The 27,297-nt window shown below is 39.5% G+C and overlaps 1 protein-coding gene across 6 annotated transcripts in view; it reads right to left on the bottom strand.

The window, feature by feature from the left end:
* ACACA (acetyl-CoA carboxylase alpha) overlaps positions 1 to 27,297 on the bottom strand; it is a 243,169-nt gene that overhangs the window by 131,656 nt on the left and 84,216 nt on the right. For 5 of the 6 annotated variants that reach the window (XM_055090971.1, XM_055090969.1, XM_055090970.1 and 2 more), the window contains 14 exons: positions 26,941 to 27,102; positions 26,138 to 26,301; positions 22,365 to 22,515; positions 21,041 to 21,144; positions 18,926 to 19,007; positions 18,320 to 18,465; positions 16,578 to 16,728; positions 16,268 to 16,402; positions 15,765 to 15,911; positions 14,778 to 14,966; positions 14,132 to 14,232; positions 13,293 to 13,381; positions 8,379 to 8,503; positions 1,030 to 1,143 (listed from right to left, as the gene is read on the bottom strand). In XM_055090971.1, coding sequence (XP_054946946.1) covers positions 1,030 to 1,143; positions 8,379 to 8,503; positions 13,293 to 13,381; positions 14,132 to 14,232; positions 14,778 to 14,966; positions 15,765 to 15,911; positions 16,268 to 16,402; positions 16,578 to 16,728; positions 18,320 to 18,465; positions 18,926 to 19,007; positions 21,041 to 21,144; positions 22,365 to 22,515; positions 26,138 to 26,301; positions 26,941 to 27,102 — 1,860 coding nt within the window. Of the gene's footprint in view, positions 1 to 1,029; positions 1,144 to 8,378; positions 8,504 to 9,948; positions 13,139 to 13,292; positions 13,382 to 14,131; positions 14,233 to 14,777; positions 14,967 to 15,764; positions 15,912 to 16,267; positions 16,403 to 16,577; positions 16,729 to 18,319; positions 18,466 to 18,925; positions 19,008 to 21,040; positions 21,145 to 22,364; positions 22,516 to 26,137; positions 26,302 to 26,940; positions 27,103 to 27,297 lie in introns of those variants that run through there. The other variant, XM_055090973.1, reaches the window with a different exon arrangement.

The following is a 27,297-nucleotide window of genomic DNA, read 5'->3' as shown; positions in this document are numbered from 1 at the left end:
GGAGGGAGAAAAACCAGCTTCAATCAAGTTCCATCAGTGCATGTGATTTACCACTGCAGAGCTGCTAGTCCTGGGGACTGCATGACTAGCTGTTAATGGGGAATCAGGTCTGGCAGGGAACAGCTGTGGGGAAGGTGGGTGCAGCAGAGCTAGCCTTTTGCAACTCTGAAGGAGAAAGACTAGGAAAAGCTGCTCCGACAGCCCCAGGTACTCAGTCCCAAGGAGGAGGTGTCAGGATGTAACACCAATGCATGTGACGGGCAGAGAGAGTGAAAGCAGTGTCACAAACAAACAGGGACACGGTAGGACCTGAATACCCTCAGCAGGTCACTGAGAGGTTCAATAACTTTGAGTAATTCAGTGACATGGATACAATTGTAGAGAAAGCAGAAGGTCACTGAACAGCTTCAAATGCTGCTTCCTTGTCGATGCCCATGCGCTGGAACAGAAAGGGAGTGCCAACTCCTGGCTTCCCTGCTGAAACCTTTTGGAATGGAAATGAAGACTACAGGGTGAAACTGGGCTGCTCTGGGGTTGTGCTGATTGCTAGCACCTAAGATTCATTTCATTATCTTCTTGCTTTCCACACTTGATTTTTTCCTATACACTTAAAAGTTTTTACCTGCTTCTAAACTCCCTTTGGAAAGTAAGAAATATTAAGCCTATTGCTTTCCCTCAGTTTCCTTTCCTCCACGTGACCCTGGTTTACTAGGAAGGGTAGGGAAAAATAACAGGATTTTATAATGGGGAGAGAGCTATTTTTTAAATTAATTTTTATTGGACTATAGTTGCTTTACAATGTTGTGTTAGCTTCTAGAGGGCTCCTGTTTTAAAGACACTTAACGTTAATCTTTTCCTTTCTCTTTAAAAAACATATACCACGTGAGAATATTTGTTCTGAGGGCAATGAGACATACATGGGAAATTGCATGACCTTTGGAAGGTGCTGGAGGAAGAGCTCATTGCATCTAGGACTGCCCAGTCTATGAAAACCATTCCTCCCTCCAGACAGCCAACAAATGTCCTTACCTGGCGTGCTCGGAGCGCCACCTTAGCGTTGGTGGTCTTACTGAGTTGAGTTAGCTCCGTGAGGATATTCAGCAGCTCGTCAGTGAGAGTGGGGTCCCGGCCACACAACTGATCCTAATTGTTAATGTGACAAAGAACATACATATCCATGTTAAAAAGAACTGAGGTGGAGAGAACTTTGAAAGGGAAAAGGAATAAAAGCAAAGTAAACAGAGCTAGATTACTAAGATGCCAATGTCCTGTTACCTTTATCCTAAACAGTGTGGTAAAGAGATCCCAGAGGGGTACTTCCCTGGCGGTCCAGTAGTTAAGACTCCGCGCTTCCAATACAGGGGGCGCGGATTCAATCCCTGGTCAGGGAAATAAGATCTCACATGCCGCACGGACAAAAAAAAAAAAAAAAAAAAAAAAAAAAAAAAAAAGAGAGAGATCCCAGAGGAAGCTGCTGTCAAGGAGAAGCCTAAATTCCTCAGCCATTCAGATTCTAAATTCCTAATGTATTTCTTTATAAATCAACACTAGACTTTAAACATGCACTAGAAATCATTAGAGACCATTAAAAGGGGTCAAGGGATTCTGGCTAAGAAATAACAAAGGATGTCTGAAAAGTTTTAAGAGGTTTTAAATAATATAGGGACTAAAAGCTTTCCTGTTCCCTCTCCCACTTTTGGAAAGAAGGCAGAATAAGGCAAAAGGAAACACTCCTGTTGGTTTTCATTCCACAAACCAAATGTTCAGCATCCCAGGAGGGTGCAAAACAGAAACATAAGCACAAATTATTCATTTATAAACACACGCTAAACAAAAACACCATCTCATATTCTGACAATTCTATACCCCAAATCATTTATCCTCTTGCTGTACCAAGAATCATTCCATGATACCAAACATGGTGAATCCTTAGATGGATTAGAGGGAAAAAACAAGCTCCTACTATACAATCCATGGTGTAATTCAGATTTGGGTCCTTTGCCTCCAAAAAATTAAAAAATTTTAAGAAAAAAAACTCTGTCATATTTTGGGAAAAATATTTCTTCTCCAGGGCAGTAACAGTTTATTCCCTAAATTCATCCATTATCCAGGTAATTCTCATCTAAACTGAAAAAACTGCAGATGCACTTTTATAAATGTCCTTTTTGAAATTTACAGAGCTATCTGTAATAGTAGTTCTTAATACCACATCACATAGTTCCCTCGACTTGGAGTTTGAAATAACTGCCTTTATATTTTAGTGAATTTTTATTCTCCCCCACCCCACTATTGAATAGCACATGAAAGACAACCAGATCCCAAAAGGCTTCCTGTTGCTGCCTTTTAATCTTTCTCCTTCCTGGATTATCAGCCTTTTTCTTGAAGAATCTCCATTTCATCTTTAACCCTCCCCATCTCAGGGATACTCATTACAGTCCTTTACCAGCGCAGCACAAATAGAAGTGTGGGGCTTTTGGCTTTGGGGGCAAATATACATTTCCCCAAACGCTTTTTCTACAACCCCCTACCACCTTCCACATCACAGGGTAAACAGTTTTGGAGTACTCAACACTGGTATGCTGGAAAGACAGCTTCTCAAACATTTTAAAGCAGGAAATACTTTCTGGTTCCCCAATCCACAACCAGAGGTGTGCTCCAGAGTCGTACACCACATGATGGTATTTATAATTAAGGAAGTGCAAGTATTGTTTTCACCTGTTTAACGCAGGGGATTCACTCATCTGAGTGGAAGAAGAAAGTGATTATAAATCCAGGGCTCGCCTGAGCACGTAGTCACAGACTGAAGGACCTATTCCTCCCATCCCGGGGAAAAAGCAAAGAGGAAGGAGAAAATGCATCCAAGTCTCATCTTTTATTGAGAACTTATGAGCAAAATAGAATTTTAATAAAGTCACCAGCAGCGCACCACAACAAACAGTAGCCCCTGCTCGCCACAACTAGAGAAAAGCCCACGTGCAGCAACAAAGATCCAATGCAGCCAAAAATAAATATAGTTTAAAAAAAAAAAAAAGAAATGGGATGATAATATATATATATTTAAAAAAATCAAATCAAATCACCAGCGACAAGGCCATAACAAGACGGAAGGAAAGAATAGGTAGATAACAGTGGGTAGGGAAACCATGATAAGGTTTTCCTACCTAAATCCTTCTTTACCTAATGTTCCTAATAGAGAAAATATACTCTTTTCTGAGGTACTTACTTCAGTCATCAGAATGGACCAATTGAGAGGTTCAAAAACCTAAGAGATGTCCTGGGTAATAGAACTCAGCTACTCTGCAAATAGACTAAAGTCTCAACATTAACAGCAAAAGCCAACACAACAAAATAAGAACACTAACCACCTACCCAACCTATATCAGATGTGATATGGACTGGTTTCCCTTGAAAGGAAACCCAGGTTTACCTTTTGAGATTAAATTAAAATAAATAAATAAAAATGAAGTTACCATCTTGCCTAACTACAGATCACATTCTAACTAAAACACACGCACACAACTACTTTAAAAAAAAACAACTTTTTCATTTCATCTTTCCATTATGAGAGAGAGGGAGTGAGAAAGGGGGTAGAGAGGCTTCTTTTCTGTAAGAAAAGTGAACTATGGAGACTAGAAAACATAATAGGGAAGTAATTATTCGTTCACGATCACCAACTGACAATCCTCCTGGACTCCTTGTGATAAAGTACAGAAACCTGACCTTTTTGGCATGTGAAATATCAAACACAATATGAATAAACCACTACTTCCATTAAATTATCCTGACTTGGAAATTTCCCATTCAAATATTATTTTCTCTATTGTCATCATTAGTACTTAGGAAAAGATGTGCAACAGAAAACTGTGTGTAGTATAACCTTCTCAACCCTCTCCTGTCCTTGACCTGAACACAGTGTTCAAGCTGTGAAAGAAACCACCAGGGATGGAAGACGATTCCATTCATCAGAACCACCCACCCTAAGATACAAGCATCCAAGAGGAAGTTTACAGCCCTCTGGCCTAGAGACAGATGTCCTTTGCGAAACTGGACAGCCCAACATCACCATCTAACTCTGGTGAACATTTTGTAACAGTAACATTAAATGGTGATGGTGTCAGCCTATGTTTCCTCAGTGTATAGAGGCAGGTTCATTTAATGAGCCTACCTCCTGATTTGGGGATTACCTGCATAAATCTGCAAGCCAAAGTGAAAATTATTCAATAATGGTTAAGATTGGTACCACACAGTTATTTCTTGTTTTCATTCTTAAGCTAGATGGTGGTTAACCACAAGGAATAGTTCAGATTTGCAGAAATATAACAAGCATGCTTCAGTGTCAAAACCATAGCCAAAGTTATATAGCTGACTGCCAGGAGAGCCCAATATAGCCAACTTGATCTTAGCATCCTAAGATTTGAAGGCAATTCAAAATGAAAAGATGTGACGTAATGGGTAATATTCTCAAGACATTAACTACTGTTCAGCTGGACGAGGCACCAAAATCCCAATATCAAAAATGGACTGGCAGCTTCTTCCAGTCACAGCTAGAATTTCTGACCTTCCAAGGATGTTGTGGGGCAGATTAAACAAGAAATGTTAATATAACCCTTATTCAGTAAAGCTGGGTTTACTGGGACTTTTCTCCATTATTTATACGTTGAACAAAATTATTTGCAGTTACGTTGGGAGGAAAAAGGAAGGAGGCTGGTAGGCATTTTATTTATTTAATTATTTTATTTATTTATTTTTGGCTGTGCTAGGTCTTCGCTGCTGTGCGTGGGCTTTCTCTAGTTGCGGCGAGTGGGGCTACCCTTTGTTGCGGTGCGCCAGCTTCTCATTGCGGTGGCTTCTCTTGTTGCAGAGCATGGGCTCTAGGCACACAGGCTTCAGTAGTTGTGGCACGCGAGCTCAGTAGTTGTGGCACGTGGGCCCTAGAGCGCAGGCTCAGTAGTTGTGGCGCACAGGCTTAGTTGCTCCACGGCATGTGGGATCTTCCCGGACCAGGGCTAGAACCCATGTCCCCTACACTGGCAGGTGGATTCTTAACCACTGCGCCACCAGGGAAGCCCCTGATAGGCATTTTAAATGCTCCCTGTCTGAACCAAATCAGAGGCTCACAGGCATGGCATTACTCCTAAGGAAGCATGGATTATACTGCATTCGTGTGGACCACACCAGAAATAAGATAGAAGTAGTGAGGGGAAGACCACTCAGAATCAAGGTGGGTATAGGATACATACTTTGCCATCTAGACAGCTGTGAGGATGTTGATACTTTTTATTGATACAAATTGCTCAATTTGGCTAAAGTGTCCCTTAAATATCTCTTAAGTAAACTTAATGTTCTAAGCTTTTTTCTATAAAATTAAGAAATAAGAAGAACTTTCAAAAAATAAACTTACTGACTTTGTTTTCAATGTGGCACAATGTTCCTCCAAATAGAGAAAACTTGACAGGACTTTAACATTTTACTTGATATTTTGCTCTCCAGATACAGTAAATGATTAGAAGAAATTTGCCAGAGAGTCTATGAGACAAGTTACCAGTAGGCAAATTATGCTAACACCCAGAGGGGAGGAAGGCTTCCTCGGAGCAGCCCACATCCTGCAACACTGATTCACAGAAGCTGATTTTCTTGATTCCCTCCCCCTAGGTTCCAAAGCCCCAGAAATCATCATCTAGTTCAGCAAAGCGCACCATCAACAGTCCCACTTCTAGAAAGCAGAGATTGGAATGCTAGGCACATAACATTGATCAGGAAGCCAAGGTAAGCAAAGAAAGGGGAACCAGCAGAGAACACAGCTGGGGGAATCGAATGCTACCATATCCAGTTGTTATCTATAAAAGAGAGTAAGACCTACAGAAAGAGAAATCCAAACAACTAAAATGGCTTTTCCCAGCTACCACCATTAATGCAGATGTGGGGTGGAGGACCTGACCATTGCCAAAGAAGGCAGATCAGAAAGGAGCACTTTTCCAGCCTTCATTCCTGCTCCCTAAGTCACTGCTAGCTGGCCCTCAGCTCAAGCATAGCAGTTAACTTCTTGATTTCCAAATCTCTGAGATGAGGGCAAAATAAATGATATTTCAAATGCACTTTAATGATATAAAAGCCTAGAGATGTTTACGAAGTTTTCCTTTGTTTTTTAAAGATAAATGTGAAATGCCAAAATAAAGAAAAGGACAAATCCATCTTTCTGGTTCACATCTTCAACCTTCCTCCTCCTCGTCCTCTCTCTACCCCCCCTCGTCCCTCCCCTTCCCCTCCCTCCTCCCTCCTTCCCTCTCTCCCTACCCCTCCCCATCCTATTCATCTAAACCCAAACATTAACAAACAGCTCTTTTCTCCAAAGAGCTCAGCCTGTTGGAAAGAAAGTTTGGGTACTATCCACGCAGGTAAGAAGTAATCGGGATGACAAGGTGGGGAAAAATAAGAACAGCAGCAAGTCAGAGTCCCACTGGCGTATGCCTGTCCTGACTGGCAAAAGCAGAAAGCAAAGCCTCAAACCAGTTCTCTGACAGGGCCCAACGCCCCTGCAGCACCCCCCGTGTAATTACACACTTGAGTGACTGGACTCTGAAGAAAATTGAAGGCCTGAGCTCCGAACAGCTGCCATTTTCTCTCTCCATCACACCAGCGTGATTACTTGAGAAATGAACAGCCCCAGCTCAAAGCTACTCCAGAATTCTCAGAGGAAATATGGCTCCGTGTTCCAATAATGAGATTCTTAAGGCAAGCGTTACTTACAATCACTCCGCAAAAGGAGTGAGCCGAGCCCCTATATCTTACAAATTAGAATTTAAGAAACCCAGCGACAGTCTTGGACGATCATTACTCTTCTGCAGCTCCAAGGATTCTGGACTTTGGTCTATTTTTAGTGTATAAAAACTGTTAAGTCCTTAAAAAGGTAATCATAATAAAATGAAAACTCACCATAACTAGCTTCCTAAAAAGGCAAATTTTACTCCATTTTAGGTCCAAACTGACATATTCTTCCACACCCTCATCATTACCTTTTTCTGCCAGGAAGTCTTGGCTTTATCCAAATGAGAATTAGCAATCCTTTTATTAAAATTTAAGGAAAAAAACCTAATTAGTCAGAGATTTCTTCCCTTTTCTGATTGAGAAAAAGAAAATCAGCAGGTTGCCATAGATAATATCACTTCTTTGCCGAAACCTATCACTTGGAGAAGTTGAAATATTACATTGCGCTGTTATTGTTTTTTCCTTTCAAATGCATTTTCTGGTTTCCCCACCATCTAGCCATTCTAGGGTAGCAAAGGTAATGAACTCTCCCTGTGATTACATATTTTTTTAAGTGGCTATTCTAAAAAATGTTATGTCCTCGAGAGTTAGCCAGCTAGGCAGATAACTCAGTGAGTGGCACTGTTGTTAACCAGAGATGTGAGGTAGATAGTTTCCCTTCATTCCGAACTATGAAATAAAAAATAGCAGTGAAGGTTTATAGTTTTTTTTTTCCTCCAAGAAGAAATGAGGGAATTAAGGTACCAAGAATGCCAATTCCACAAAGGGACAAGGAAGAAAAGCACAGGAGCAAAAAGGTGCTATAGTCTCCAAAAAACACAAACATGCAGCAGCAAGGCAATTAATTGGTCATGGGGTAGAGGGGCTCTAAGAATAGTCCTATTGTTCTCTGAGTCCTAGAATTAACTCAACCAGAAAAACCGAGGAGTAGAGAACTTACAAATCATCTTTAAAAATCCTTAAGTCCACAAAAATTCTACCCACTGGTCACATGTACATCAGTCCTATTCACGTTTACTAGTCTCACCTCTCCTTCCCTCTTTCTACTAATTCTCATATTACTAGGTTATAGGGACAAAAGCATGTATCTACTACCAATACAATAAGCCGAGCTTAGACGTCCATGTAAATAAAACAGAAAGGGACCACAGAAGATGAGGAATACATTTAAATTTCTTTGGTGGGGGAGGAACAGTACTACATTTCTAACAGTTGTTTTTTGTTATTCAGTTTTGGATGTGAGAGCATTCATGGAACAAACAAGTGTTATAACAGAAAAGTACAGTGGCTAGATAAGACTAAATTTTAAAGCTACTGTCACTAGTGACAAGAGGAATGAGGAAGCATGGGGCATCTCTAAGTAGAGCCAAGAGATCTGAGTTGCCATGTAAGATTATGTGCACAACTGGCAGAACAGTCCTTTTATGACTGGAGCAGGTTCCTTCAGGTCAAGGACAAAGACAGATAGGAGAAACTGTTAATCTACAACCCAAGCCCCACTCATCCCACAATCACAAAAGACAGGAGCTACTCCTCTGACCACAGCCGTCACAAGGAAAATGCTTTTTTCATATCATCAACCATCTTTACAGGTTCTGAAAAATGGTACTCACAATAAGCATTGTGACCAGAAGATTCTTCTTGGTGACTTGAGCGTGAGAGAAGATGTAGTTCAGTACAGTGTTCATGTCACTCTTGTTCTCCTCCCGCAGGGCGAACACGCATTTGTCATAGTGACCTGCACGCAGCAAAAAGAAGTGGTCCTCATCCATGTATGAATGTTCACGTTTACATGCCATTTGTTTTCTAATGTTTCTACTTAGAAAACTGATAAGAAGTGAGAAGAAATACCATAAGAATTTCCTTAGATGGATTTGTATAGAATTGGCAGTGTTGTTTAGTAAAAGCAACCCGAGGCTAGGAGTCAGGCAATCCGGTATAAGACCTGGGCTCAAAGCCTAGCTCTGTTACCAATTTACTGTATGCTCCTGGGCAAATCACTTTACCTCTCTAAGGCTTATTTTCATTAAAAAAATTTTTGACAGATCGGGGAAGGGTGCGTCTTACTGAGGAGTTGGGGATAACCCCAACCCCCTACCCTGACTCTAAACTCTCTTATTTAGCTTCCTGGAATGATTTCCTTAGAAGAGAGGGTTCAGCTGCTTAAAAAGAAACATCAGTACCATTAAACCCCAGCTAGAGATTCTGGTTCCATGTCTGACTCACTGAAAATATTTCACCCTAACTAGAAGGAACAGTTTTAGCTCAAAAATAAAACACCAAACTTATCAATGTCCACAAGAAGGATGGCTGCTACCTCTGGAATCAACATTTTCCCCTGGAAGTCCATGAAGCAGCTAAGCAATGCCTAGGAATTCCAAACCCAAGCTAAGGCATAGATCAGGGAGAACCTTGCATTAAGTCAAAAGGTCTGTAGGGAGAGTACAGTTATGTATATTTTCATTGGCCTTTCACAAGGCCAGCAGGGGCAGGTTAGTTCTGCCTAGCAGAGCTATGTTTTGCAACAGAAGCATAAGCTTCAGGGGTACTGTAGTGATATCTACCATGGGATACAAGTAATATTCAGTTCTTTAAAAACAGCTTACCTCAGAATTAAATTTCCAAGCAAAGGAGAATTAGTGTTTGAATAGTCTCAAGGGTCAGAATTTTATGAGAACAGTAAAGGATTATCACCTTACTTCAGCCTGCAGGTTAGGTTACAAACCAAAACAGTGGCATTCAAACTGCATTACCATGGATTCCTCAAATACTGAATACAATGAACCAAGGCAACTCTGCCTTTATCTATTTTAAATATTAGAGATTGACGTAAGATTTCTTTTCAAAATAAAACTAAATATATTTGAAAAACAGTGGACTACAATATTTAGAGAGCTGCCAATGTCATAAAAGACCTATTTAGAACAAAATGGAAGCTGTTTAAAAATTGGTTGTCCTATATAAATTCATATTTCTTCTGACCAAAACTTAGCGTTGAAGTGACAACAGAAATATATCTTGGTAACAGAAATTACTAGAACTGGGGGAAATAAAAAGAATATTTACCCAAGGAGAGGCGGTGGAGACACTAAGCAGAAAGAAAGCAATGATACCAAGTACCTCTTTTTAAAAACTTTTTATTGTGAAGTATTCATACAGAAGAATAAATAAACACCCAAGTAACTACCATCTATCTTAACAGAACATTCTTAGTATCTTTGAAGGATCCAATGTGCTCCTCCTCAAAAACAACCGCTAAGCTGAATTTTATGTTAATCATTCTTTTGCTCTTCTTTACATTTATCACAAATGTATACATAGTTTCATTTTTCCTGTTTTCAACTTGATAACAATGGAATCATTGTGCATGGATCATTCTATAACTTGTTTCTTTCCCTCACCATTATGTTTTTGAGATTCATCTTTTGTTCATGTGTGTACCTTGGTTCATCTGTTTTCACTGCTGTAGAGTAATCCATTGCAGGAATATACTAGAATTCAATTATCTATTCTACTTGTGTATATTTGGGTTGTTTCCAGTCTTTTTTGCTATTCATGAATAACACTGCCACAAACAGTACTGTATATGCGTCCTTAATAAACATGTGTAAAAGTTTCTCTAGAGTATATCATCTAAAAGTGAAACTGCTAGGTTGAAGAGTATAAATAAGTTCAACTCCATTAGGTACTGACAAACTGTTTTCCAAAGTGGTTGTACCAATTTGCATTTCTGCTTACAGAAGTGGTGGAAGATGATGTGAAATTCAAATTTTTGCCAATCTTACTGTGGTTTTGGTTCACATTTCTCTAATTAGGAAAAAGACAACATCTTTTCATGAGTTTGTGGATTATTTATGCTTCCTCTTTGGTTAATTATCTTTTTATATCTTTTGCCCATTTTTCTATTAGATTGTCTTTTACTTATTGATTCAAAGCAGTGCTCTACAGATTACAGATACTAATCCTTTCTTAATTGTCATGATTTGTAAATATTTTCTTCCACATTGTGGCTTGTATTTTCAGTCTTTTTATGGTATCTTTTCACTAACAAAAGTTCTTAAGTGAGCTCAAATTACTTATCCTTTTTCTTTATAGTCTGTACTTGCTGGTTTTTTTTTTTTTTTAGTTACCAGTAATTAAAAAAAAAAAAATTATTTATTTATTTGGCTGCACCCGGTCTTAGTTGCGGCACGTGGGATCTTCGTTACCAGCATGCAGGATCTTGGTTGCAGCATTCGGGATCTAGTTCCCTGACCAGGGATGGAACCCGGGCCCCCTGCATTGGGAGTGCGGAGTCTTAGCCACTGGACCACCAGGGAAATCCCTGTACTTACTGGTCTTATATGACAAAATCTTCTCTGCCCTGAGCTCATAAGGATATTCTCCTAAAAATTTAGTAGCTTTGCCTCTTTAGTACATGTTTAAGTTTTCAGTTCATCTGGAATTGATTTTTGTGTGTATCGTCTAGGTTAGGGATCTTTTTTTTTTTGGCAAATGAATAATCCATTGTCCCAGCATCATTTATTGAAAAGTCTATCCTTTCCTCATGATTTACAATACCTGCTCTGCTGTAAAGTAAGTTTTCATATATGCTTGCATCTGCTTCTGGGTTAATAGAACCAGTGTTCCATTGTTCTATTAATCTGCCCCTACACCAATATCACAATCTCTTCATTAATATGGCTTTATATTAAAACTTGATATTTAACTGGACAAATACCTCCACAGTGCATTTCTTTGGAAGAATCTTGGTTACCTTTCCTTTCATGTAAATTATAGAATTAGCTTGACAAATTCCACAAAAATACACTAGTAAGATTTTTATCGGAATGTCAATGAATCTACAGATGAATTCAGGGAGAATCAACACTTTGCAAATATATATTCCAACCTAAGGCTATGATATTTATTTAGATCTTCTTTATTATTTTTACTGATTATAATTTTCTCCAAAAGAGGTTGCACATTTTTTGTTAGACTTATTCCTTAGAATTTCATATTTTGTGTTTCTATTTTAAATGGAATATTTTTCCAAACTGCTCTTCTAAATGATTGTTCCACTATAAAATTTGAATTTTGTATATTGACTTTTGTATCCAGCAACTTTGTTAGATTTTAAATAATTCTAATAATAAATATGTGGATTTTTTTAGGCTTTCTAGGTAGACCTCATATCGTATATAATAGTGGCTGATTTATTTCCTTACTCCTTTCTAATCCTCATACCTTTTCATTCTTTTTCTTGTCTTACTGCACTGGCTGGGATATCCAGTATGATGCTGAATAGCAGTAATGATAGTATGTGTCATTGTCTTATTCTTAATCTTAAAGAGAATGCTTTCAACATCTTACCACTATGCATGATGCATCCTATAGATTTTTTTGCAGGAGAACTTTACATGATAAAAAGTTCCATTTCGGGCTTCCCTGGTGGCACAGTGGTTGAGAGTCCACCTGCCAATTCAGGGGACACGGGTTCGTGCCCTGGTCTGGGAAGATCCCACATGCCGCGGAGTGGCTAGGCCCGTGAGCCATGGCCGCTGAGCCTGCGCGTCCGGAGCCTGTGCTCCACAACGCGAGAGGCCACAACAGTGAGAGGCCCGCGTACCGCAAAAAAAAAAAAAAAAAAAAGTTCCATTTCATTCTTAGTTGGCTAAGAATTTATCATGAATGCATATTAAATTTTGTCAGATACTTTCATCATCCATATCTTAAGATGATGGCCATGTTTTTTCCTGTTTTAGTCTATTACATGATAAATGACATTAATCGGTTTTTCAAATATTAATCAAGCTTGCACTAGTGGGATAAAGCCAACTTGGTTGTGATCTATTATTTCACACATTGCTGCGTTTAGTTTGCAATATTTACTAGAGTATTTCTCCTTGTCAGGAGTGGGAGAGTCATCCTTTAAGGACTGGAAAAGGGAGCAAGACTGATAAAAGAAAATATTAGGTAATCTTTCAAATTCTGTGGTGTTTCACTGCCATCTCGTGGCAGAAAGCAGTATCAGCAGTATGTAGCTTTAAAATCTTAGCTAGGGTGTTTTAGTCAGAGACTTTGTACATCATTTAGTAAAGCTCTACAGAGAAAGCCAGGGATAAATTCCACCTAACTGATACACTGAAAAGCACTGGAAAATCTGAGCCTTTTTCAGAGGACTGTGGTTCAATCCATGCATTAGCTGCTGAGAGGCAAGCTCTTTGGATAGGGTTTCTCAATTTCAGCCTGGTCGTGACTCAACCAGCTCTCACTGTACAAGGTCAGGAAGATGCCAATCTTCTGCTAGAAAAATTTTCTCAGCCCTCTCCCAGAAGCACACTGGATTCACAATCTCATCAAGCTGTGTTTCGTTGTTGTTCTTTCTTTGGCGCTAGTGAGATATAGAGGTTTAATTTTTAAGGGACTGGTGAAAGGAGGAAGAGTTTGTTAATGTCAAGTGTTAGTGACAGGATGGACTGGCTCAGCTGTTACTCAGTCCTCGAGGGAAATGTTCCCAGATACAGAGTCCTCAGGAAGGAACTTACCATTCTGGAATTGCGTCTCTACTCGCAGGTACTGCCGCAGCAGGTCCATCACCACAGCCTTCATGTGGCCTCGGATACCACTGCGGTACCTGGGCAAACAGAAAAAGTCCCCACTGAAAATCCTGACAGTCTAACACTGTTAAATAACAGACTATTACATAATAAACCCAGAGCCCAGATTTACTAGACTTTGTACTGAACTGCTTTCCTTCTAATATAGGACAGGACAGGAGACAGCCTAGAATCAACTAACCAGATCAATTTAAATTCAAGTCTAAAAGAAATATGGCTACAGACAAGACTTTTTTTTTCTTATAAAGGAATCAAGAAAAAAAGAGTGCAAAACAAAATCAAAAACCACTTGATAGCCCTACCTACCAACACCCTGGTTCAGTCCCCATTGCTAAGTTGAAACGATCACCACACCCTTGAAGTGGTTAAGGGGTATCTGAAAAGTTTATGAATATCTTAAAGTTGAAAATATCCTGTGAAGTTTCCTTTAATCCAACAGTTGAGTCCATAAGTTAAGGAGAATAAATGGGGCCCTATGCCAGAAGAAAAATTAGGAGTTTCATGGAAATTGCAAGGAAAAAGAAAACGATGAGATTGCTGTGCCTTAATAATTGACAGAAAGATGCAGAATAAAGTCATCAGAAACACTGAGTATGAGAGCTAGCTCACGATTCTAAGATATTTAGTAGATATAACATATTTTCTTAGACAGAGGTGCTTTCTAATTTCTCTAAGTCAAACCTGAAGTAAACCTCTTTGTGACTACTTAGAAGAAAGGAACGTATGGGGATGCGCAGGTCTGGGAATCTGGAGTTCCATGTAACTACCTCTGCACCAGCTGGACAATGCTCTGAGTGTTCATGAAGAAGACTTCCCGTTCAGATTTCCGGTTCAATGTAGCTGCGTGGCTATCTAGGATGTTGGCAATCTAAAGTATAAGAAAGGGAAAAAAAATGAAGCCCAGCCCAGTAAAGGGACCCAAAGCATTAGCCTGCATAGCATCAACACTAGGAATCTTCTTAGTTGTAACATGACAGTTTCTATCTTTCACATGTTGAGAGTAGCTGCAAGTTACCTGGTATAGTTTAGGGGCTCATTCACGATAAGTAAGAAAGCAAAGGGTAATAAGTATGCTGCTGAGATAGTAAGGAAGTCTCTGATGATAGAACTACAAATATCTGCCTACTTTAAATTCACAAAAATACTTCTAATTAAGGCACAGCCCCAAGAACAAAACTCTATGGGATACATGGCCAATATGCTTTCCTCTTAACCACAGATACTTTACATTTCACACACAGTACTTACCTTATTGGGCTTGTATCATGAAGCAGTTTTGTAAAGGGCACAATGCTTAAAACTTCAAAAGCACAACATTCAGACAGTAAGGAAGATCCAAACAGGAAGGAATCCTACAACATGAACTCTAGCATGGGCAGCCAGTAGAAAATGACAGTGTTACTCTATAAATACCTGCTGGCTGGGAAACTGACAGAGGACTGATGTGATGTTGCTAGCATACTGAGCCATTTCCTTCTTGATAGACTTCTCCACGTTGGGGGGTATACGACCAGAGACACTGGTCATGATATCTTGCAGTTCTAGGAGAGGCAAGGAGGGATCTCTGAGGGTCTTCATCAACCGTTCAACCCAGTCTTTTACCTGAGAAGAAGAAAACAATAAAATAGGAACCAGACAAAATTAACACAATCCCCCAAATAAAATCATATATCTGAATTCACTACCATATAGTACAGGCGTACCGTGCTTTATTGTGCGTTGCTTTATTGCACTTCGCAAATATTGCATTTTTTACAAATTTCAGTTTGTAAAACCCTGTGTTGAGCGCCATTTTTCCAACAGCATTTGCTCACTTCATGTCTGTGTCACATTTTGGTAATTCTTGCACTGTTTCAAACCCTCCACCAGCAAAAAGATTACAACTCAATGAAGGCTCAGATGATGGTTAGCATTTATTAGCAACAGAGCATTTTTTAATTTAGGCATGTGCATTTTTTTAGACATAATGCTATTGCACACTTAATAGACTACAGTATAGTGTAAACGTAACTTTTCTATGCACTGGGAAGCCAAAAAATTCATGTGACTTGCTTTCTTGTAATACATGCTTTATTGCGGTGGTCTGGAACCAAACCCACAATACCTCCGAGGTATGCCTGTACTTACTTTGAAATTGCAATATAAGCACCTAACATTGTCCTTATTCTCTGGTTTAAATCCCAATTAAATGCGAAGTCAATAACAGAGATAAGAAGCAAGGATTTAAAGACTTCAAATCCCACAGCTAATGGTAGGAGAGTTTCGGATCAAACAGCTTTCTTTTTCTCCCTCTTAAAAAAAAAATCCTTACACGTGACTTTTAAACTATCTTAGAGAACAGGTACCCTATTATGTATACGCCTTCCCCCACACCACCTCCCCAAGAAAAGTGATTCATACCCTGCTGCTAAAGAAAGGATCTGGAAGGCAGTATCCATTCATCACATTGACCAAATTATCCAGGACATAGTGGAATACTCGATGGAGCTTCTCGCCTCTGAGTGCTGTGCTCTGGATCCGTGGCAGACTGCCTGTGTGAAGCTCAGCCTGTCAATCCCAATGAGAGATCAAGTCATCCACTACCTTCTATTCAGGGTACAAACACACCACTGCAACTTAGATTCATCATGCAAAATCAAGACTCCTCTTCACCATACCCAGCTACAAGGAGAGAAGTCAACGGAGGAAGCATCATAAGGAAAATCACGGAATCTTAGTATCATAACAACTCTTACAAATTCTAGTTCCAAAATACCAAAGGCACACATACAAGCCATAAGATCGGGCTAAAAAGCTTAAGAAAAAACTGGAAAACCAAGGACTGAAATCACTTGCCTTTCCAAACTACTGTTACCGTGTAATCAGCTCTTGGAGAACAATATTAAAAGTATCTTCCTACTTACCTGCTGGACCTTGCTGGGGTTGTCCAGCTGCATTTTGGCTATTACACAGCCCGGGTCAAGAGCTGCTCCCGGCCGCTTGACATAATGGATACAGCCAGACTCTGCAGCTGTTAAGGTCATTACCATCTTCATGACCTACAGTGAAAAATAAAATCTCTTAGGACCTAGCTTTAGGGGTTAAAGACAGCTACTGACACTTCCCCTTTCTATTTTCTACTTCCTTTCTGTTACTCTTGAGTCCTAGTCAATCACAGCCAACTCTTATCCCATCTTCCCTCCCATGGCCCGGAAGCCCAATCACCACCCTGACCTCGATCTCAGCATAGCACTGGCCAGCGAACACATGGCCTCCATCCTCCACAATGTACTGGATTAACTTCCCAGCAGAAGGTGAGCGCATCACCGAAGGGTCATTTTCCTTCTCAAACACACAGGTTTTGTTGCCAATCGTGATGCGATACCTAGGAGATAAGTGGGAATATATAAGTCAATAAAGCACCTCAAATTGTAAAAGATAATGGTAGGATAATGTCAATCTTTAAAAAAAACCCTGAAAATTTCATTCTACACACACACACACACACACACACACACACACACACACACACAGCATTTATTGGATCCTTTTTTTAAAAAAAATATTTATTTATTTAGGGGCTTCCCTGGTGGCGCAGTGGTTGAGAGTCCGCCTGCCGATGCAGGGGACACGGGTTCGTGCCCGGGTCCAGGAAGATCCCACATGCTGCAGAGAGGCTGGGCCCATGAGCCATGGCCGCTGAGCCTGCGCGTCCGGAGCCTGTGCTCCGCAACGGGAGAGGCCACAACAGTGAGAGGTCTTAGTTGCAGCTCATGGGCTCCTATAGTTGCGGCTCGCTGGCTCCTTAGTTGTGGCAGGTGGGCTCCTCAGTTGCGGCATGCATGTTGGATCTAGTTCCCTGACCAGGGATCCAACCTGGGGCCCCTGCATTGGGAGCGTGGAGTCTTAACCACTGTGCCACCAGGGAAGTCCCTTGCATCTTTGTTTACAATGCCAAATAACCCAAATTTCCTTCAGTAAGGGTCAGATTAAATAAATTATGATACATCCATATAATGGAATAATATACGACCATTAAAAAGAATAGGTACCTCCATCAAGGAAAAAAAAAAAAAGAAGGTGACGCTGATGTAATAGCTACCATTTTTTAAACTCTTACTGTATCACAATGTTCTACAACCCTTCCATGTGTTAATTCAGTTAATTACCACAGCCACACTGCATGACTGGTGTTGAACAATATAAAATATGTTAAAGGAAAAAATAAGGTACAGAACTAAATGTTATTTTTATTTGTGAATATATTTAAAAGAAAAACAGTATGTACATATATGTAACTTGTATATACATACAAAATTTCTACAAAAACATATGAGACTGTTAACAGTGGTAGCATATAAAAAGGGGAATTTATTTTTCATTCTCTGCCCACACAGGAGTGGCAGAGAGACAATTTTTAAAAATTCATTCATTCATTCATTCGTTCGTTCATTCATTTATTTATTTATGGCTGCGTTGGGTCTTCGTTGCTGAGTGCAGGCTTTCTCTAGTTGTGGCGAGTGGGAGCTGCTCTTCGTTGTGGTGCGCGGTCTTCTCATTGCCGGGGCTTCTCTTCTTGTGGAGCACGGGCTTTAGGCATGCAGGCTTCAGTAGCTGTGGCATGTGGGCTTCGGTAGTTGTGGCTCGCAGGCTCTAGAGCGCAGGCTTAGTAGTTTTGGCACACGGGCTTAGTTGCTCCGCAGCATGTGTGATCTTCCAGGACCAGGGCTCGAACCTGTGTCCCCTGCATTGGCAGGCGGATTCTTAACCACTGCACCACCAGGGAAGCCCAGAGACAATGTTTTTAATTATAAATACTTCTTAATACTCTTGACATTTTTGTTAAGTGCATGTACTATTTTTTTTTAATTAGAATAGAGTCCACAAAAAGACCTTGAAAAATCCCAAGAGTTAGTGACTACTGAGAGAAAAGATTGCTACAATGACCAGCAAATGGACCTTAAACAGCGACTCACCTATCCACCTCCTCCTTCATGTACGTGGTATAACTGCTGCCATCATAGGACAAGAGCAGTCCTCCATCACTCAGCCGATGCACATCTACTTCCACACACGAGCCATTCATGATCACCACGTAGGAGTTTGGGGACTGTCGAGTCACCTGTAGGAAATGAGAACCCCAAGAGACAAGTCAGTGTGTCCCTTCCAGGGGGAGTCCCAGACAAAATTTCAGTATCTCAGAGATCTAGGTAAGAAAGCTCTGCCAGAGAGGAAGGAAATTCATGGCACTGGTGCTCTGAACACTAGTGTCTGTGGGCATGGCTCAGCCTTGCTGCAAGCAAAGAGGGGGGACCTTAGATGCATCTCCCTGCTCTGGTTGCTCTCTGTCTCCTTTATCTCTTGGCTGCATATGTGAAATTAAGCAACAGCTAAAACATTTTCAGAGAATCATAAAATACTGCTTTGACACAAGGCTACTGACACTAATAATGACTATAATTTCACTAAGACCCAGTTCTGCAGTAAACCAAACTTTCACCCCATCTCTTGACCTAAAGGAAGCAAGTTGACAAAGAGAGAGGCAAAAAGTACAACGTTGGCTTCAGTGGGGTTCAGCATACCTTCAGTACATACTTGACTCCCTCATAGATAAGTTCAACATCTACTGTATTCAGAAGTGTATGAGCAGAAAGGACTTGACCCCTGAAAGAACAACAATGTGAGAGACACTTCTAGAAAGTTCTAAAAGTTTACAAGGGAATCTCAAACGTTATCAGTTATAGCATTTCCTGGAATATTAAGACTGAAAACAACCTAAAGGACCATCATCAGTAAGGGACTGATATATAAATTACAAAAAAGCCATATAATGGAATATTATGCAGCCATTAAAAAAGAAAGATGAAGCCCTTTATGCACTAACATGAAATACTCTCTAAAATACACTGTTAAATGAAAAAAGCAAGTGAAACGGTGTAGGACAGCTTCAGAGTATGATACCACTTGTGTTTAAAAAAAATAGGTGGTAGGAAGAAACAAATATTACATATATATGCTTATATAACTTACCATATGTCTGAAAGATTACAGACAAAAACTGGTAACGTGGTTTGACTACAGGGAAGGAAACTGGGTGGCCAGGGAACAGAGGTAAGAAGGAGACCTTTCACTACATACCTTTTTGTGCCTTTTGAATTTTAAACCATGTGAATATATTACCTGTTCTTAAAAATAAATAAAATTAATACTTAAAAAAAAGAGAAAAGCTCCAGTGCAATCAACCCTCATCTACCCCTATCAACTGAATTTTATTTGGGGTCTTAAAAAAAAAAAAGGCAGTAGGCCATGGCTGGGTGGAAGGGAAAGGGAAGGACATTGCCAAGGAAGGAAAGAAACACTATCAAGAAAGACTTTGATAATAACTAAAGGAGGGAGTAAAAATGCAAGTGAGGCAAGTTGTTAATAATGGGTGAATCTGGAAAAAGAATACATAGAAGTTGTTTGTATTATTCACACAATTCTTCTATAAGTCTGAAATTATTTCAAAACACAAGTTTAAAAAATAAATTTAAAGTAACGTTAAAAAGGGAAGGGGAGCTCCTAGAGGAGAGATTACATGTGACATATCTGTACACCAGTAGGGAAGCCATTTAACTAGGTTAGAGATTGCATGTTGAAGAATAGAAATGAGTATGGCTCGAGTGGTAAAAAGGTGCCATAGTATATAGGGAGTTGGAAGTCACTCTGAGGGATTTAGATCTGATACAGAAGGCAAATGTGAGCTGATGAAGGTTTTAGTGCATAAGTGTAACATAGTGAAAGATTTTCATGGTAAGACTTGAACAACTGAAATCTCAGTTCAATTTTTAAAATTTTGTTTCTTTTCTTCCTTTCAGACACCTCAAAATGGAGCTGATGTAAGTCTAACAACACAGAAAGAATTAAAGTGCCTGTGATTAAAGTGCTATAAAATGATTAGCCTTGTGGACGATTCCTCCAGGGACTCAAAGGCAGAGCTCAGTCTTCAGAACCAGTGTTGGAAATGAGTTTAGCCCCACACATACTTGAAAGACTCATTAGGTCATCTTGAATATCAGCCTCAATTATTAATTCCTGAAATTTTATAGGTCATATATGAAATATTCAGGGTTCCTTGCTAGAGTAAAACACCAGATTTTCATCACAAGGGCTTGGAGAGATTTGATGCTTGTACAGAACAGAATGTTTACTTCAGCTGGACTCCAGTTTTTTGTTTGTTTTGTTTTTGTTGTTGTTGTTTGTTTTGTTTTGTTTTTGCGTTACGCGGGCCTCTCACTGCTGTGGGCTCTCCCGTTGCGGAGCACAGGCTCCGGAAGCGCAGGCTCAGCGGCCATGGCTCACAGGCCCAGCCGCTCCGCAGCATGTGGGATCTTCCCAGAGTGGGGCACGAACCCGCATCCCCTGCATCGGCAGGCGGATTCTCAACCACTGCGCCACCTGGAAAGCCCCTCCAGTTTTTAAAAAGCAACCTATTCTAACTGTGGTATAAACCAATTTATAGAATCTGCCCTTAGAGCCCCAAATCATTTGCCATAAACTCCTACATCCCTTCTCTCCCCTGCCTCCATGGTCAGTGAATAACAAGTAGCACTCACAAGCTGCCAGGAACAGAGAGAAGAATAAATGGGCCTCTGAACTTCAGTCCTGTACTCAGGACCACTAGTTAGCTTGCATAGACTATGGGAGGCAAAGCCTACCTCTCTAAGGAGTGAAGGAAGTTGGAGATGCTATTCCGCAGGCTCACATCTGCCACGTGGAGAGCCCCACACACGACTCCCAACATGGTGTCAGGTCGCTCTGCCTGAAAAGAAGGAAAAGAGGACAGATCAAAAGCAGGGTCACTTGGCACCATGGCCCCTCAATTTAAATCAGGCTCATATGTGCTGTGAAGAATCAGCTACCATTGAGAGTCTCCATCCTTACTGTCCAACTGATTTTTTTTTTAACATTTACTCTTTTTTTTTTAAGTATTTTTTTTAATTTTTATTTATTTTATTTATTGATTTTTGGCTGCACTGGGTCTTCGTTGCTGCACGTGGGCTTTCTCCAGTTGAGGTGAGCAGGGGCTACTCTTCATTGTGGTGCGTGGGCTTCTCATTGTGGTGGCTTCTCTTGTTTCAGAGCACGGGCTCTAGGTGTGCAGCCTTCAGTAGTTGCAGTACGCGGGCTCAGTAGCTGTTGTACACGGGCTCAGCAGTTGTGGCTCACAGGCCCTACAGCGCAGGCTCAGTAGTTGTGGCACACGGGCTTAGTTGCTCCGAGGCATGTAGGATCTTCCTGGATCAGGGCTCGAACCCGTGTCCCCTGCACAGGCAGGCGGATTCTTAACCACTGTGCTACCAGGGAAGCCCCCAACTAATTTTTGAGACAAAAACATATTTATTTTTAGAATCTGAATAGAGGCCTCATTTGAATAGAGATGAAAAACACCTTTCCCTCCACCCTTGCTAAGATTTCCACTGAGCCAATCGAAGAGTAGCTCAAAAACAAGCTTTTGTCACAAATGAACTTCAAAAGGTACAAAGATTGGGCTACTGATAATCTCAAAGAAAAATGGTGTATAACCAAAATTTGGACCACCAGCTAATTTACATGAATCTAACAATTTTATACAAAATCTTGAGTAATTTATATTAGCCCAGCAATTCAGGAACAAAGGGTAACTTCTGTTGATTAAAATGAGGCCCCTCTCATCAGTGCTTGGTAGATAGATGTAAAAGTTGATAACTCTGAACCAGATTTAACATCAAGTGAGGAAAGAGAAAGTATTTCAATCCCTGCGTGCCTCTCTTCAAATAAACCTTTGGAAGTAATACTACAACCTATAAAGTGACTGTGTAACAAAGGCACAAGAACTCTTACAGTGCTAAAATCACACTGACTCCTAGATTTTTCCACACAGACCAAGAATGATTCAGATTAGAATCAAATAAATTTTAGCTAGCGGCATGGACTGATCACAGCACAAGCCTATAAAAGCCCAATCCCAGAAGCTGTTTGTGTAAGTGGAGAAATACACACCTGTACTTTTTCTGCTATCAGTCTGTCCAGCCAGCCAGTGTCAATTCTATTCATCTGAAAGCTTTCAGTCTCCAACAATTTGATCAGGTATTCGACTGTAGTTCGAAAGTCGCCCCGGATAGATAGTTCCTTCAAAGCCACCACCATGTTTCTGGGAGAAGGAAAGAAGCAGATCTGTTTCAGCAACAAATGTTTTAGTGTTTTTCAATCATTTTCAAGAATTGTTTCATTCCTTTAGAGTTTCAGGAGGCGGGGGAGAGAGACAGACAGTTCCAAGAACAAATGAGGGTGCAGATATATATGTGCTCATTCCAGATAGAATTTTCAAGAAGTCAGCAAACTTACGAGTCTGACTAATATTACCATAAGAGCATCAGCAGATCACATACATTTCATTATACGGAATACAGAACAAATTATCTGCAAACCACCCAGTTTTCCCTGCTCCCATCATTCCATTCATTTATTGCTGGCTAACTAGAATTAGGGCATAATTCTCCCCTCCTTACACCTTTCTTATTTTATTTAGGTAAAGTTTACATTTAATAAAATATACTTAAGTATACTGTTCAGTGAATTTTTAAAAACACTAATACCTTAATTTAAAGGTTTCCATACAATGGAGGTAACTGGCTGGGGAAAGTCAGATATTAGCCTGACACTGCATGTGACAGTGGTGTTTTTTTTAAGCTGCATTTTAGCCGTCTGTGGAACGACTTGCTCATTACTTTGATTACTTTCCAATTAAGTGTTAAATGATCTAACTTTAACAAAATTTCAAATACCATGGGGTTTTTCCCTGTATATTTCTGCCCAGTGTTATGCTGAACAGGGCAGGTCCCTACTTCAACAAATATTTATTATGCATCTCACAGACTCAAGACACATACTAGACTCTAAAAGGAGAGAGAATGTGGAGACAATAATCACTTTAAAAATATATGACACAATATCATAAATACAAGTAGAGAGATATAAGCAAAGTGTGGAGCGGGTCTAAGAGGGGAGAAAATCCACCTCCCTATGGTTTCATAAAGAATGTGAGATCTGACATAGAAAACAAACTTATGGTTACCATAAGGGGAAAGGGAGGGGGGAGGGATAAATTAGGAACATAAGATTAAGTGATACAAACTACTATACATAAAATAGATAAGCAACGTGTTTTTACTGAATAACATGGGGAACTATATTCAATATCTTGTAATTACCTATAATGGAAAATAATCTGAAAAAAACATATATATATAACTGAATCACTTTGCTGTACACCTGAACTAATACAACACTGTAAATCAACTATTCTTCAATTAAAATAAAGAAAAAGAATGTGGGATCTGAAATGAGATAAAAGTTAAGCTGGGATTATATTATGACTGTGACAGAAATAGTCTTCCAAGTGGTCCAGGAGTTCTTAGCCTAGAACATTATTCTGTTTCCCACCTCCACCCTCCTCTCTATGCCCTATCTCAGCCTGGCTTATTCCTATACATATTTCAGATATCAATCTAGATGTCACTTCCTTTTGCAAAACCTTCCCTGACCCTTTCTGGACTGAGTTAGCTGACTCAGCTCTACGCTCCTATAACACCCTTATGTAATCCCACTATCAGAGATATCACTTCCTACATTGTGTTCAATTGCTTATTTGCCTCTCTTACTCTGGATCATAAAGTTCCATAAGGGCACAGACCCTATCTTGATCCTCATTATATTGTCAGAGCCATTAGATATTCAGTAAATATTTGTTGAATGGAGTGAATGAATGGATGGACAGAGGGAGTAGCAAGAACAAAGGGAAAAAGGAAATAAATTAGGGGTTGTGTTCAGGGAATGTTATGATTGAAGCAGAGGGTATGAGGACAGGAATGAGGGGCAAGTCCATTCATTCAACAAACATCTACTGAATGCTTACTATGTTCAGGGGACACAGCAGCAACAAGACAGACATGGTCTTGTTCTCATGGTATTTAGATTACAGTCTGCGGGAAATATGGGTTGGGGCTATTGTGGAGAAGAATATGAACACCAAGCGGAAGAATATAGACCTAATATAATGAAGAAAGAAAGAAAGAAGAAACAAACTCTGAGCTGAAGAATGAACTTTAGCATGGTGTTAAGAAGCAAGTTTGGGGACTTCCCTGGCTGTCCAGTGGTTAAGACTCTGCGACTCCACTACAGGGGGGTGTGGGTTCGATCCCTGGTTGGGGAACTAAGATCCCGCATGTCACAAAGCGCGGCCAAAAAAAAAAAAAGGGCAAGCTTATTGTAGAGACCATAATTTTCACATGCTAACCATTAACCTGGTAGCTTTACACTGTAGAGAAATGTACACAGCAGGTCAGGAAGTAAGGAGCAAGGCTTTTGGAGCAGGTCATAAGACATGTCCTGTAGAGAATGCTCAGTGGCGTGCCAATCAGGACTGGAAACCTAAATATCAATAGCAGCCACTCTGGGGATGTAAATGAGTGAGGCAGACTGGATGGGAGCTGTGTGAACTGGAGAGTTCGTGTTTCTTCTAAAAGAAGCAGTCACACAAAGCTTCAGTTAACTTTTGCCAAGTGGAATATAAAACCATCATCCCATTTTTTTAAGAGAAGACAGAAATCCATGTATTTATTTCAATCTCCCAATTTTTAAATATTGGCGATTTAAAAAAACTAACACTCTACAAGACAATCAAAACACATCTGTGGCTGTGACTAGTTGGAAAGCCACCAATTTGCAAGCTCTAGTGTAAACCTTCTTCACTTTGGCAAAGCAGGATAGGACTGTGAAAGAAAAAAAAAAGGCAACTTTTATACCGGATGGTTTTTCTGGTAGCATTGCTTTAATTCTGAAAACTCCACTTATAGTTTTGAATAAGTGGGAAGAGTTGTAGAGGACAAAATAGAGAAAAATTGAGATTTCCCAACTTCTAAAAACATTATTAAAAACCAACATTATTAATAAATACTTACTGATTACACAATCTATGTGTACAGTTTAAAGGTCAAAGGAATAGTATTAAATGCTTGGTTCAAGTAAATAGACAATTAAAAAACAGAACTAGATCAATTTAGGATAGATCTTCTAAAATATCTAACCTGTCAAAATTACCTCCTAGAGCCCTACTTTTCAGGCAAGCAAAACTGCTATTAAATATTTAATGTTTATGCTCAATAGAATATTAACTAATACTTATAAGTATGATATATTTTATGATTATATATTATATATATTATGATATATATATAAGTATGATATATATTATACACTGTGTGTATATTTCACAGCTCACTGAGGTCTCTCATATAAGCAATGTGGACAGTCCCCTTATGCCCTTTACACGTAATAAGCAGTTTCATTTTATTATTTTAAATGGCTACGGGACATTTACAGCTATACCTTTATTTTGATGACAAATAACAGGTCTTATCTCTGACATATGTCAAGTTCTTGGACAAGAATCTACCTCCACCCCCAAATAACAACACTATTTCTATAGAAAAATATGATATCTTTAACGTAATCAATTTTATAAGTTTATTAAAACAATGAAAGCAAAAATACTTGAAAAGGCTCAGGGCAACAGACAGAAAAACATCTGCCAAACACTGAATAAATTTAATACAACATGAATGTAAGTACAGTCAAAGATATATTTCTTCAAGAAGGTTATTCATATTAGTACCTTTATAGCAATACATGATTCCCATTCCCATGCTCACACCTTCATTGAAGATTAGCACAAGTTTATTCTCTGAAATGCAATCAAATGCTATTATACTCACGAAATTGCTTCCTCTCGGTTTTCTCCCCAGGAAAAGCAGTGACCGAACTGAGAATCAGCAAATTCATGAAGTCCCCCTGCAGCAGCAACACTGAAATAGCCCCAAACGTTCTTATTGCTGCGGAAATTCAGTTCCTGAACTGTTCCTGAGCTGGGCTTAAAACCCTGTTAGAAGATTCACAGATACAGAGAACAAACACGTGGTTAACAAGAGGGAGAGGGAAGGAAGGAAAGGAAATATAAGGGTAGAGGATTAAGAAGTACAAACCACTATATATAAAATAAATAAACTACAGGAGTATTGTACAGCACAGGGACTATAGTCAGTACTTTATAATAACTTAAAATGGAGTATACTGAATCACTATGCTGTACACCTGAAACTAATGTAATATTGTAAATTAACTACATGCAATAAATTTTTTAAATAAAAAAAGAAAACCCTGCTAGAGAATGAAGACTATGAGATGATATTATACTTCCAAGGAAGAGAACGTTCATATGCTCATTGTTCAGGTTCTGTGTAATCACATACACACAAAAGCAGAAATGATACACAAAAATCATAAAGGCTTGTGAGCCAACGTCCAGTGCTACGGACCCACTGAGGACTCTACAGTGACTAAATAGGTCTAAATGACCAATGGAACAGTGATTACTTATTTGTCTGCTCTGATGAAGCCTCTATGAATTTCCGTCTCCAGAGGAAGTACCAAGATATTTCAGATATGCCCTCAGATAGCATCTTAATATTAAAGTTCACAGGGAAAAAAAAAAGTGTAAACCTTTTAAGTGATGGGTTACCTCATCTGGATTTTCACTAGTGATCCGAGCAGCAATAACATGGCCCCTTGGACAAGGAACATGAGCAGAATTTTCAAAATCAATGGGAGCATCACCCCAGGGAGATACCCCATACATCATACGGATATCCTTGATTCTGTACAAAGGGATCCCCATGGCAATCTGAAAGGTAATAAAACACACATCACTCATTTTTCACAGTTACTTGCCTTAAAATGTGGAAGCTATGAGATTTCTCATTTCAGTAGCCACCACCTAAAACACCCTATTTATTTATTTATTTATTTATTTATTTATTTATTTATTTATTTATTTATTTATTTATTTATTTATTTATTTATTTATTTATTTATTTAT

The sequence above is a fragment of the Physeter macrocephalus genome, chromosome 14 (assembly GCF_002837175.3).
Source record: "Physeter macrocephalus isolate SW-GA chromosome 14, ASM283717v5, whole genome shotgun sequence".
NCBI lineage: Eukaryota > Metazoa > Chordata > Mammalia > Artiodactyla > Physeteridae > Physeter > Physeter macrocephalus.
This window is presented reverse-complemented; position numbering and strand designations above follow the sequence as displayed.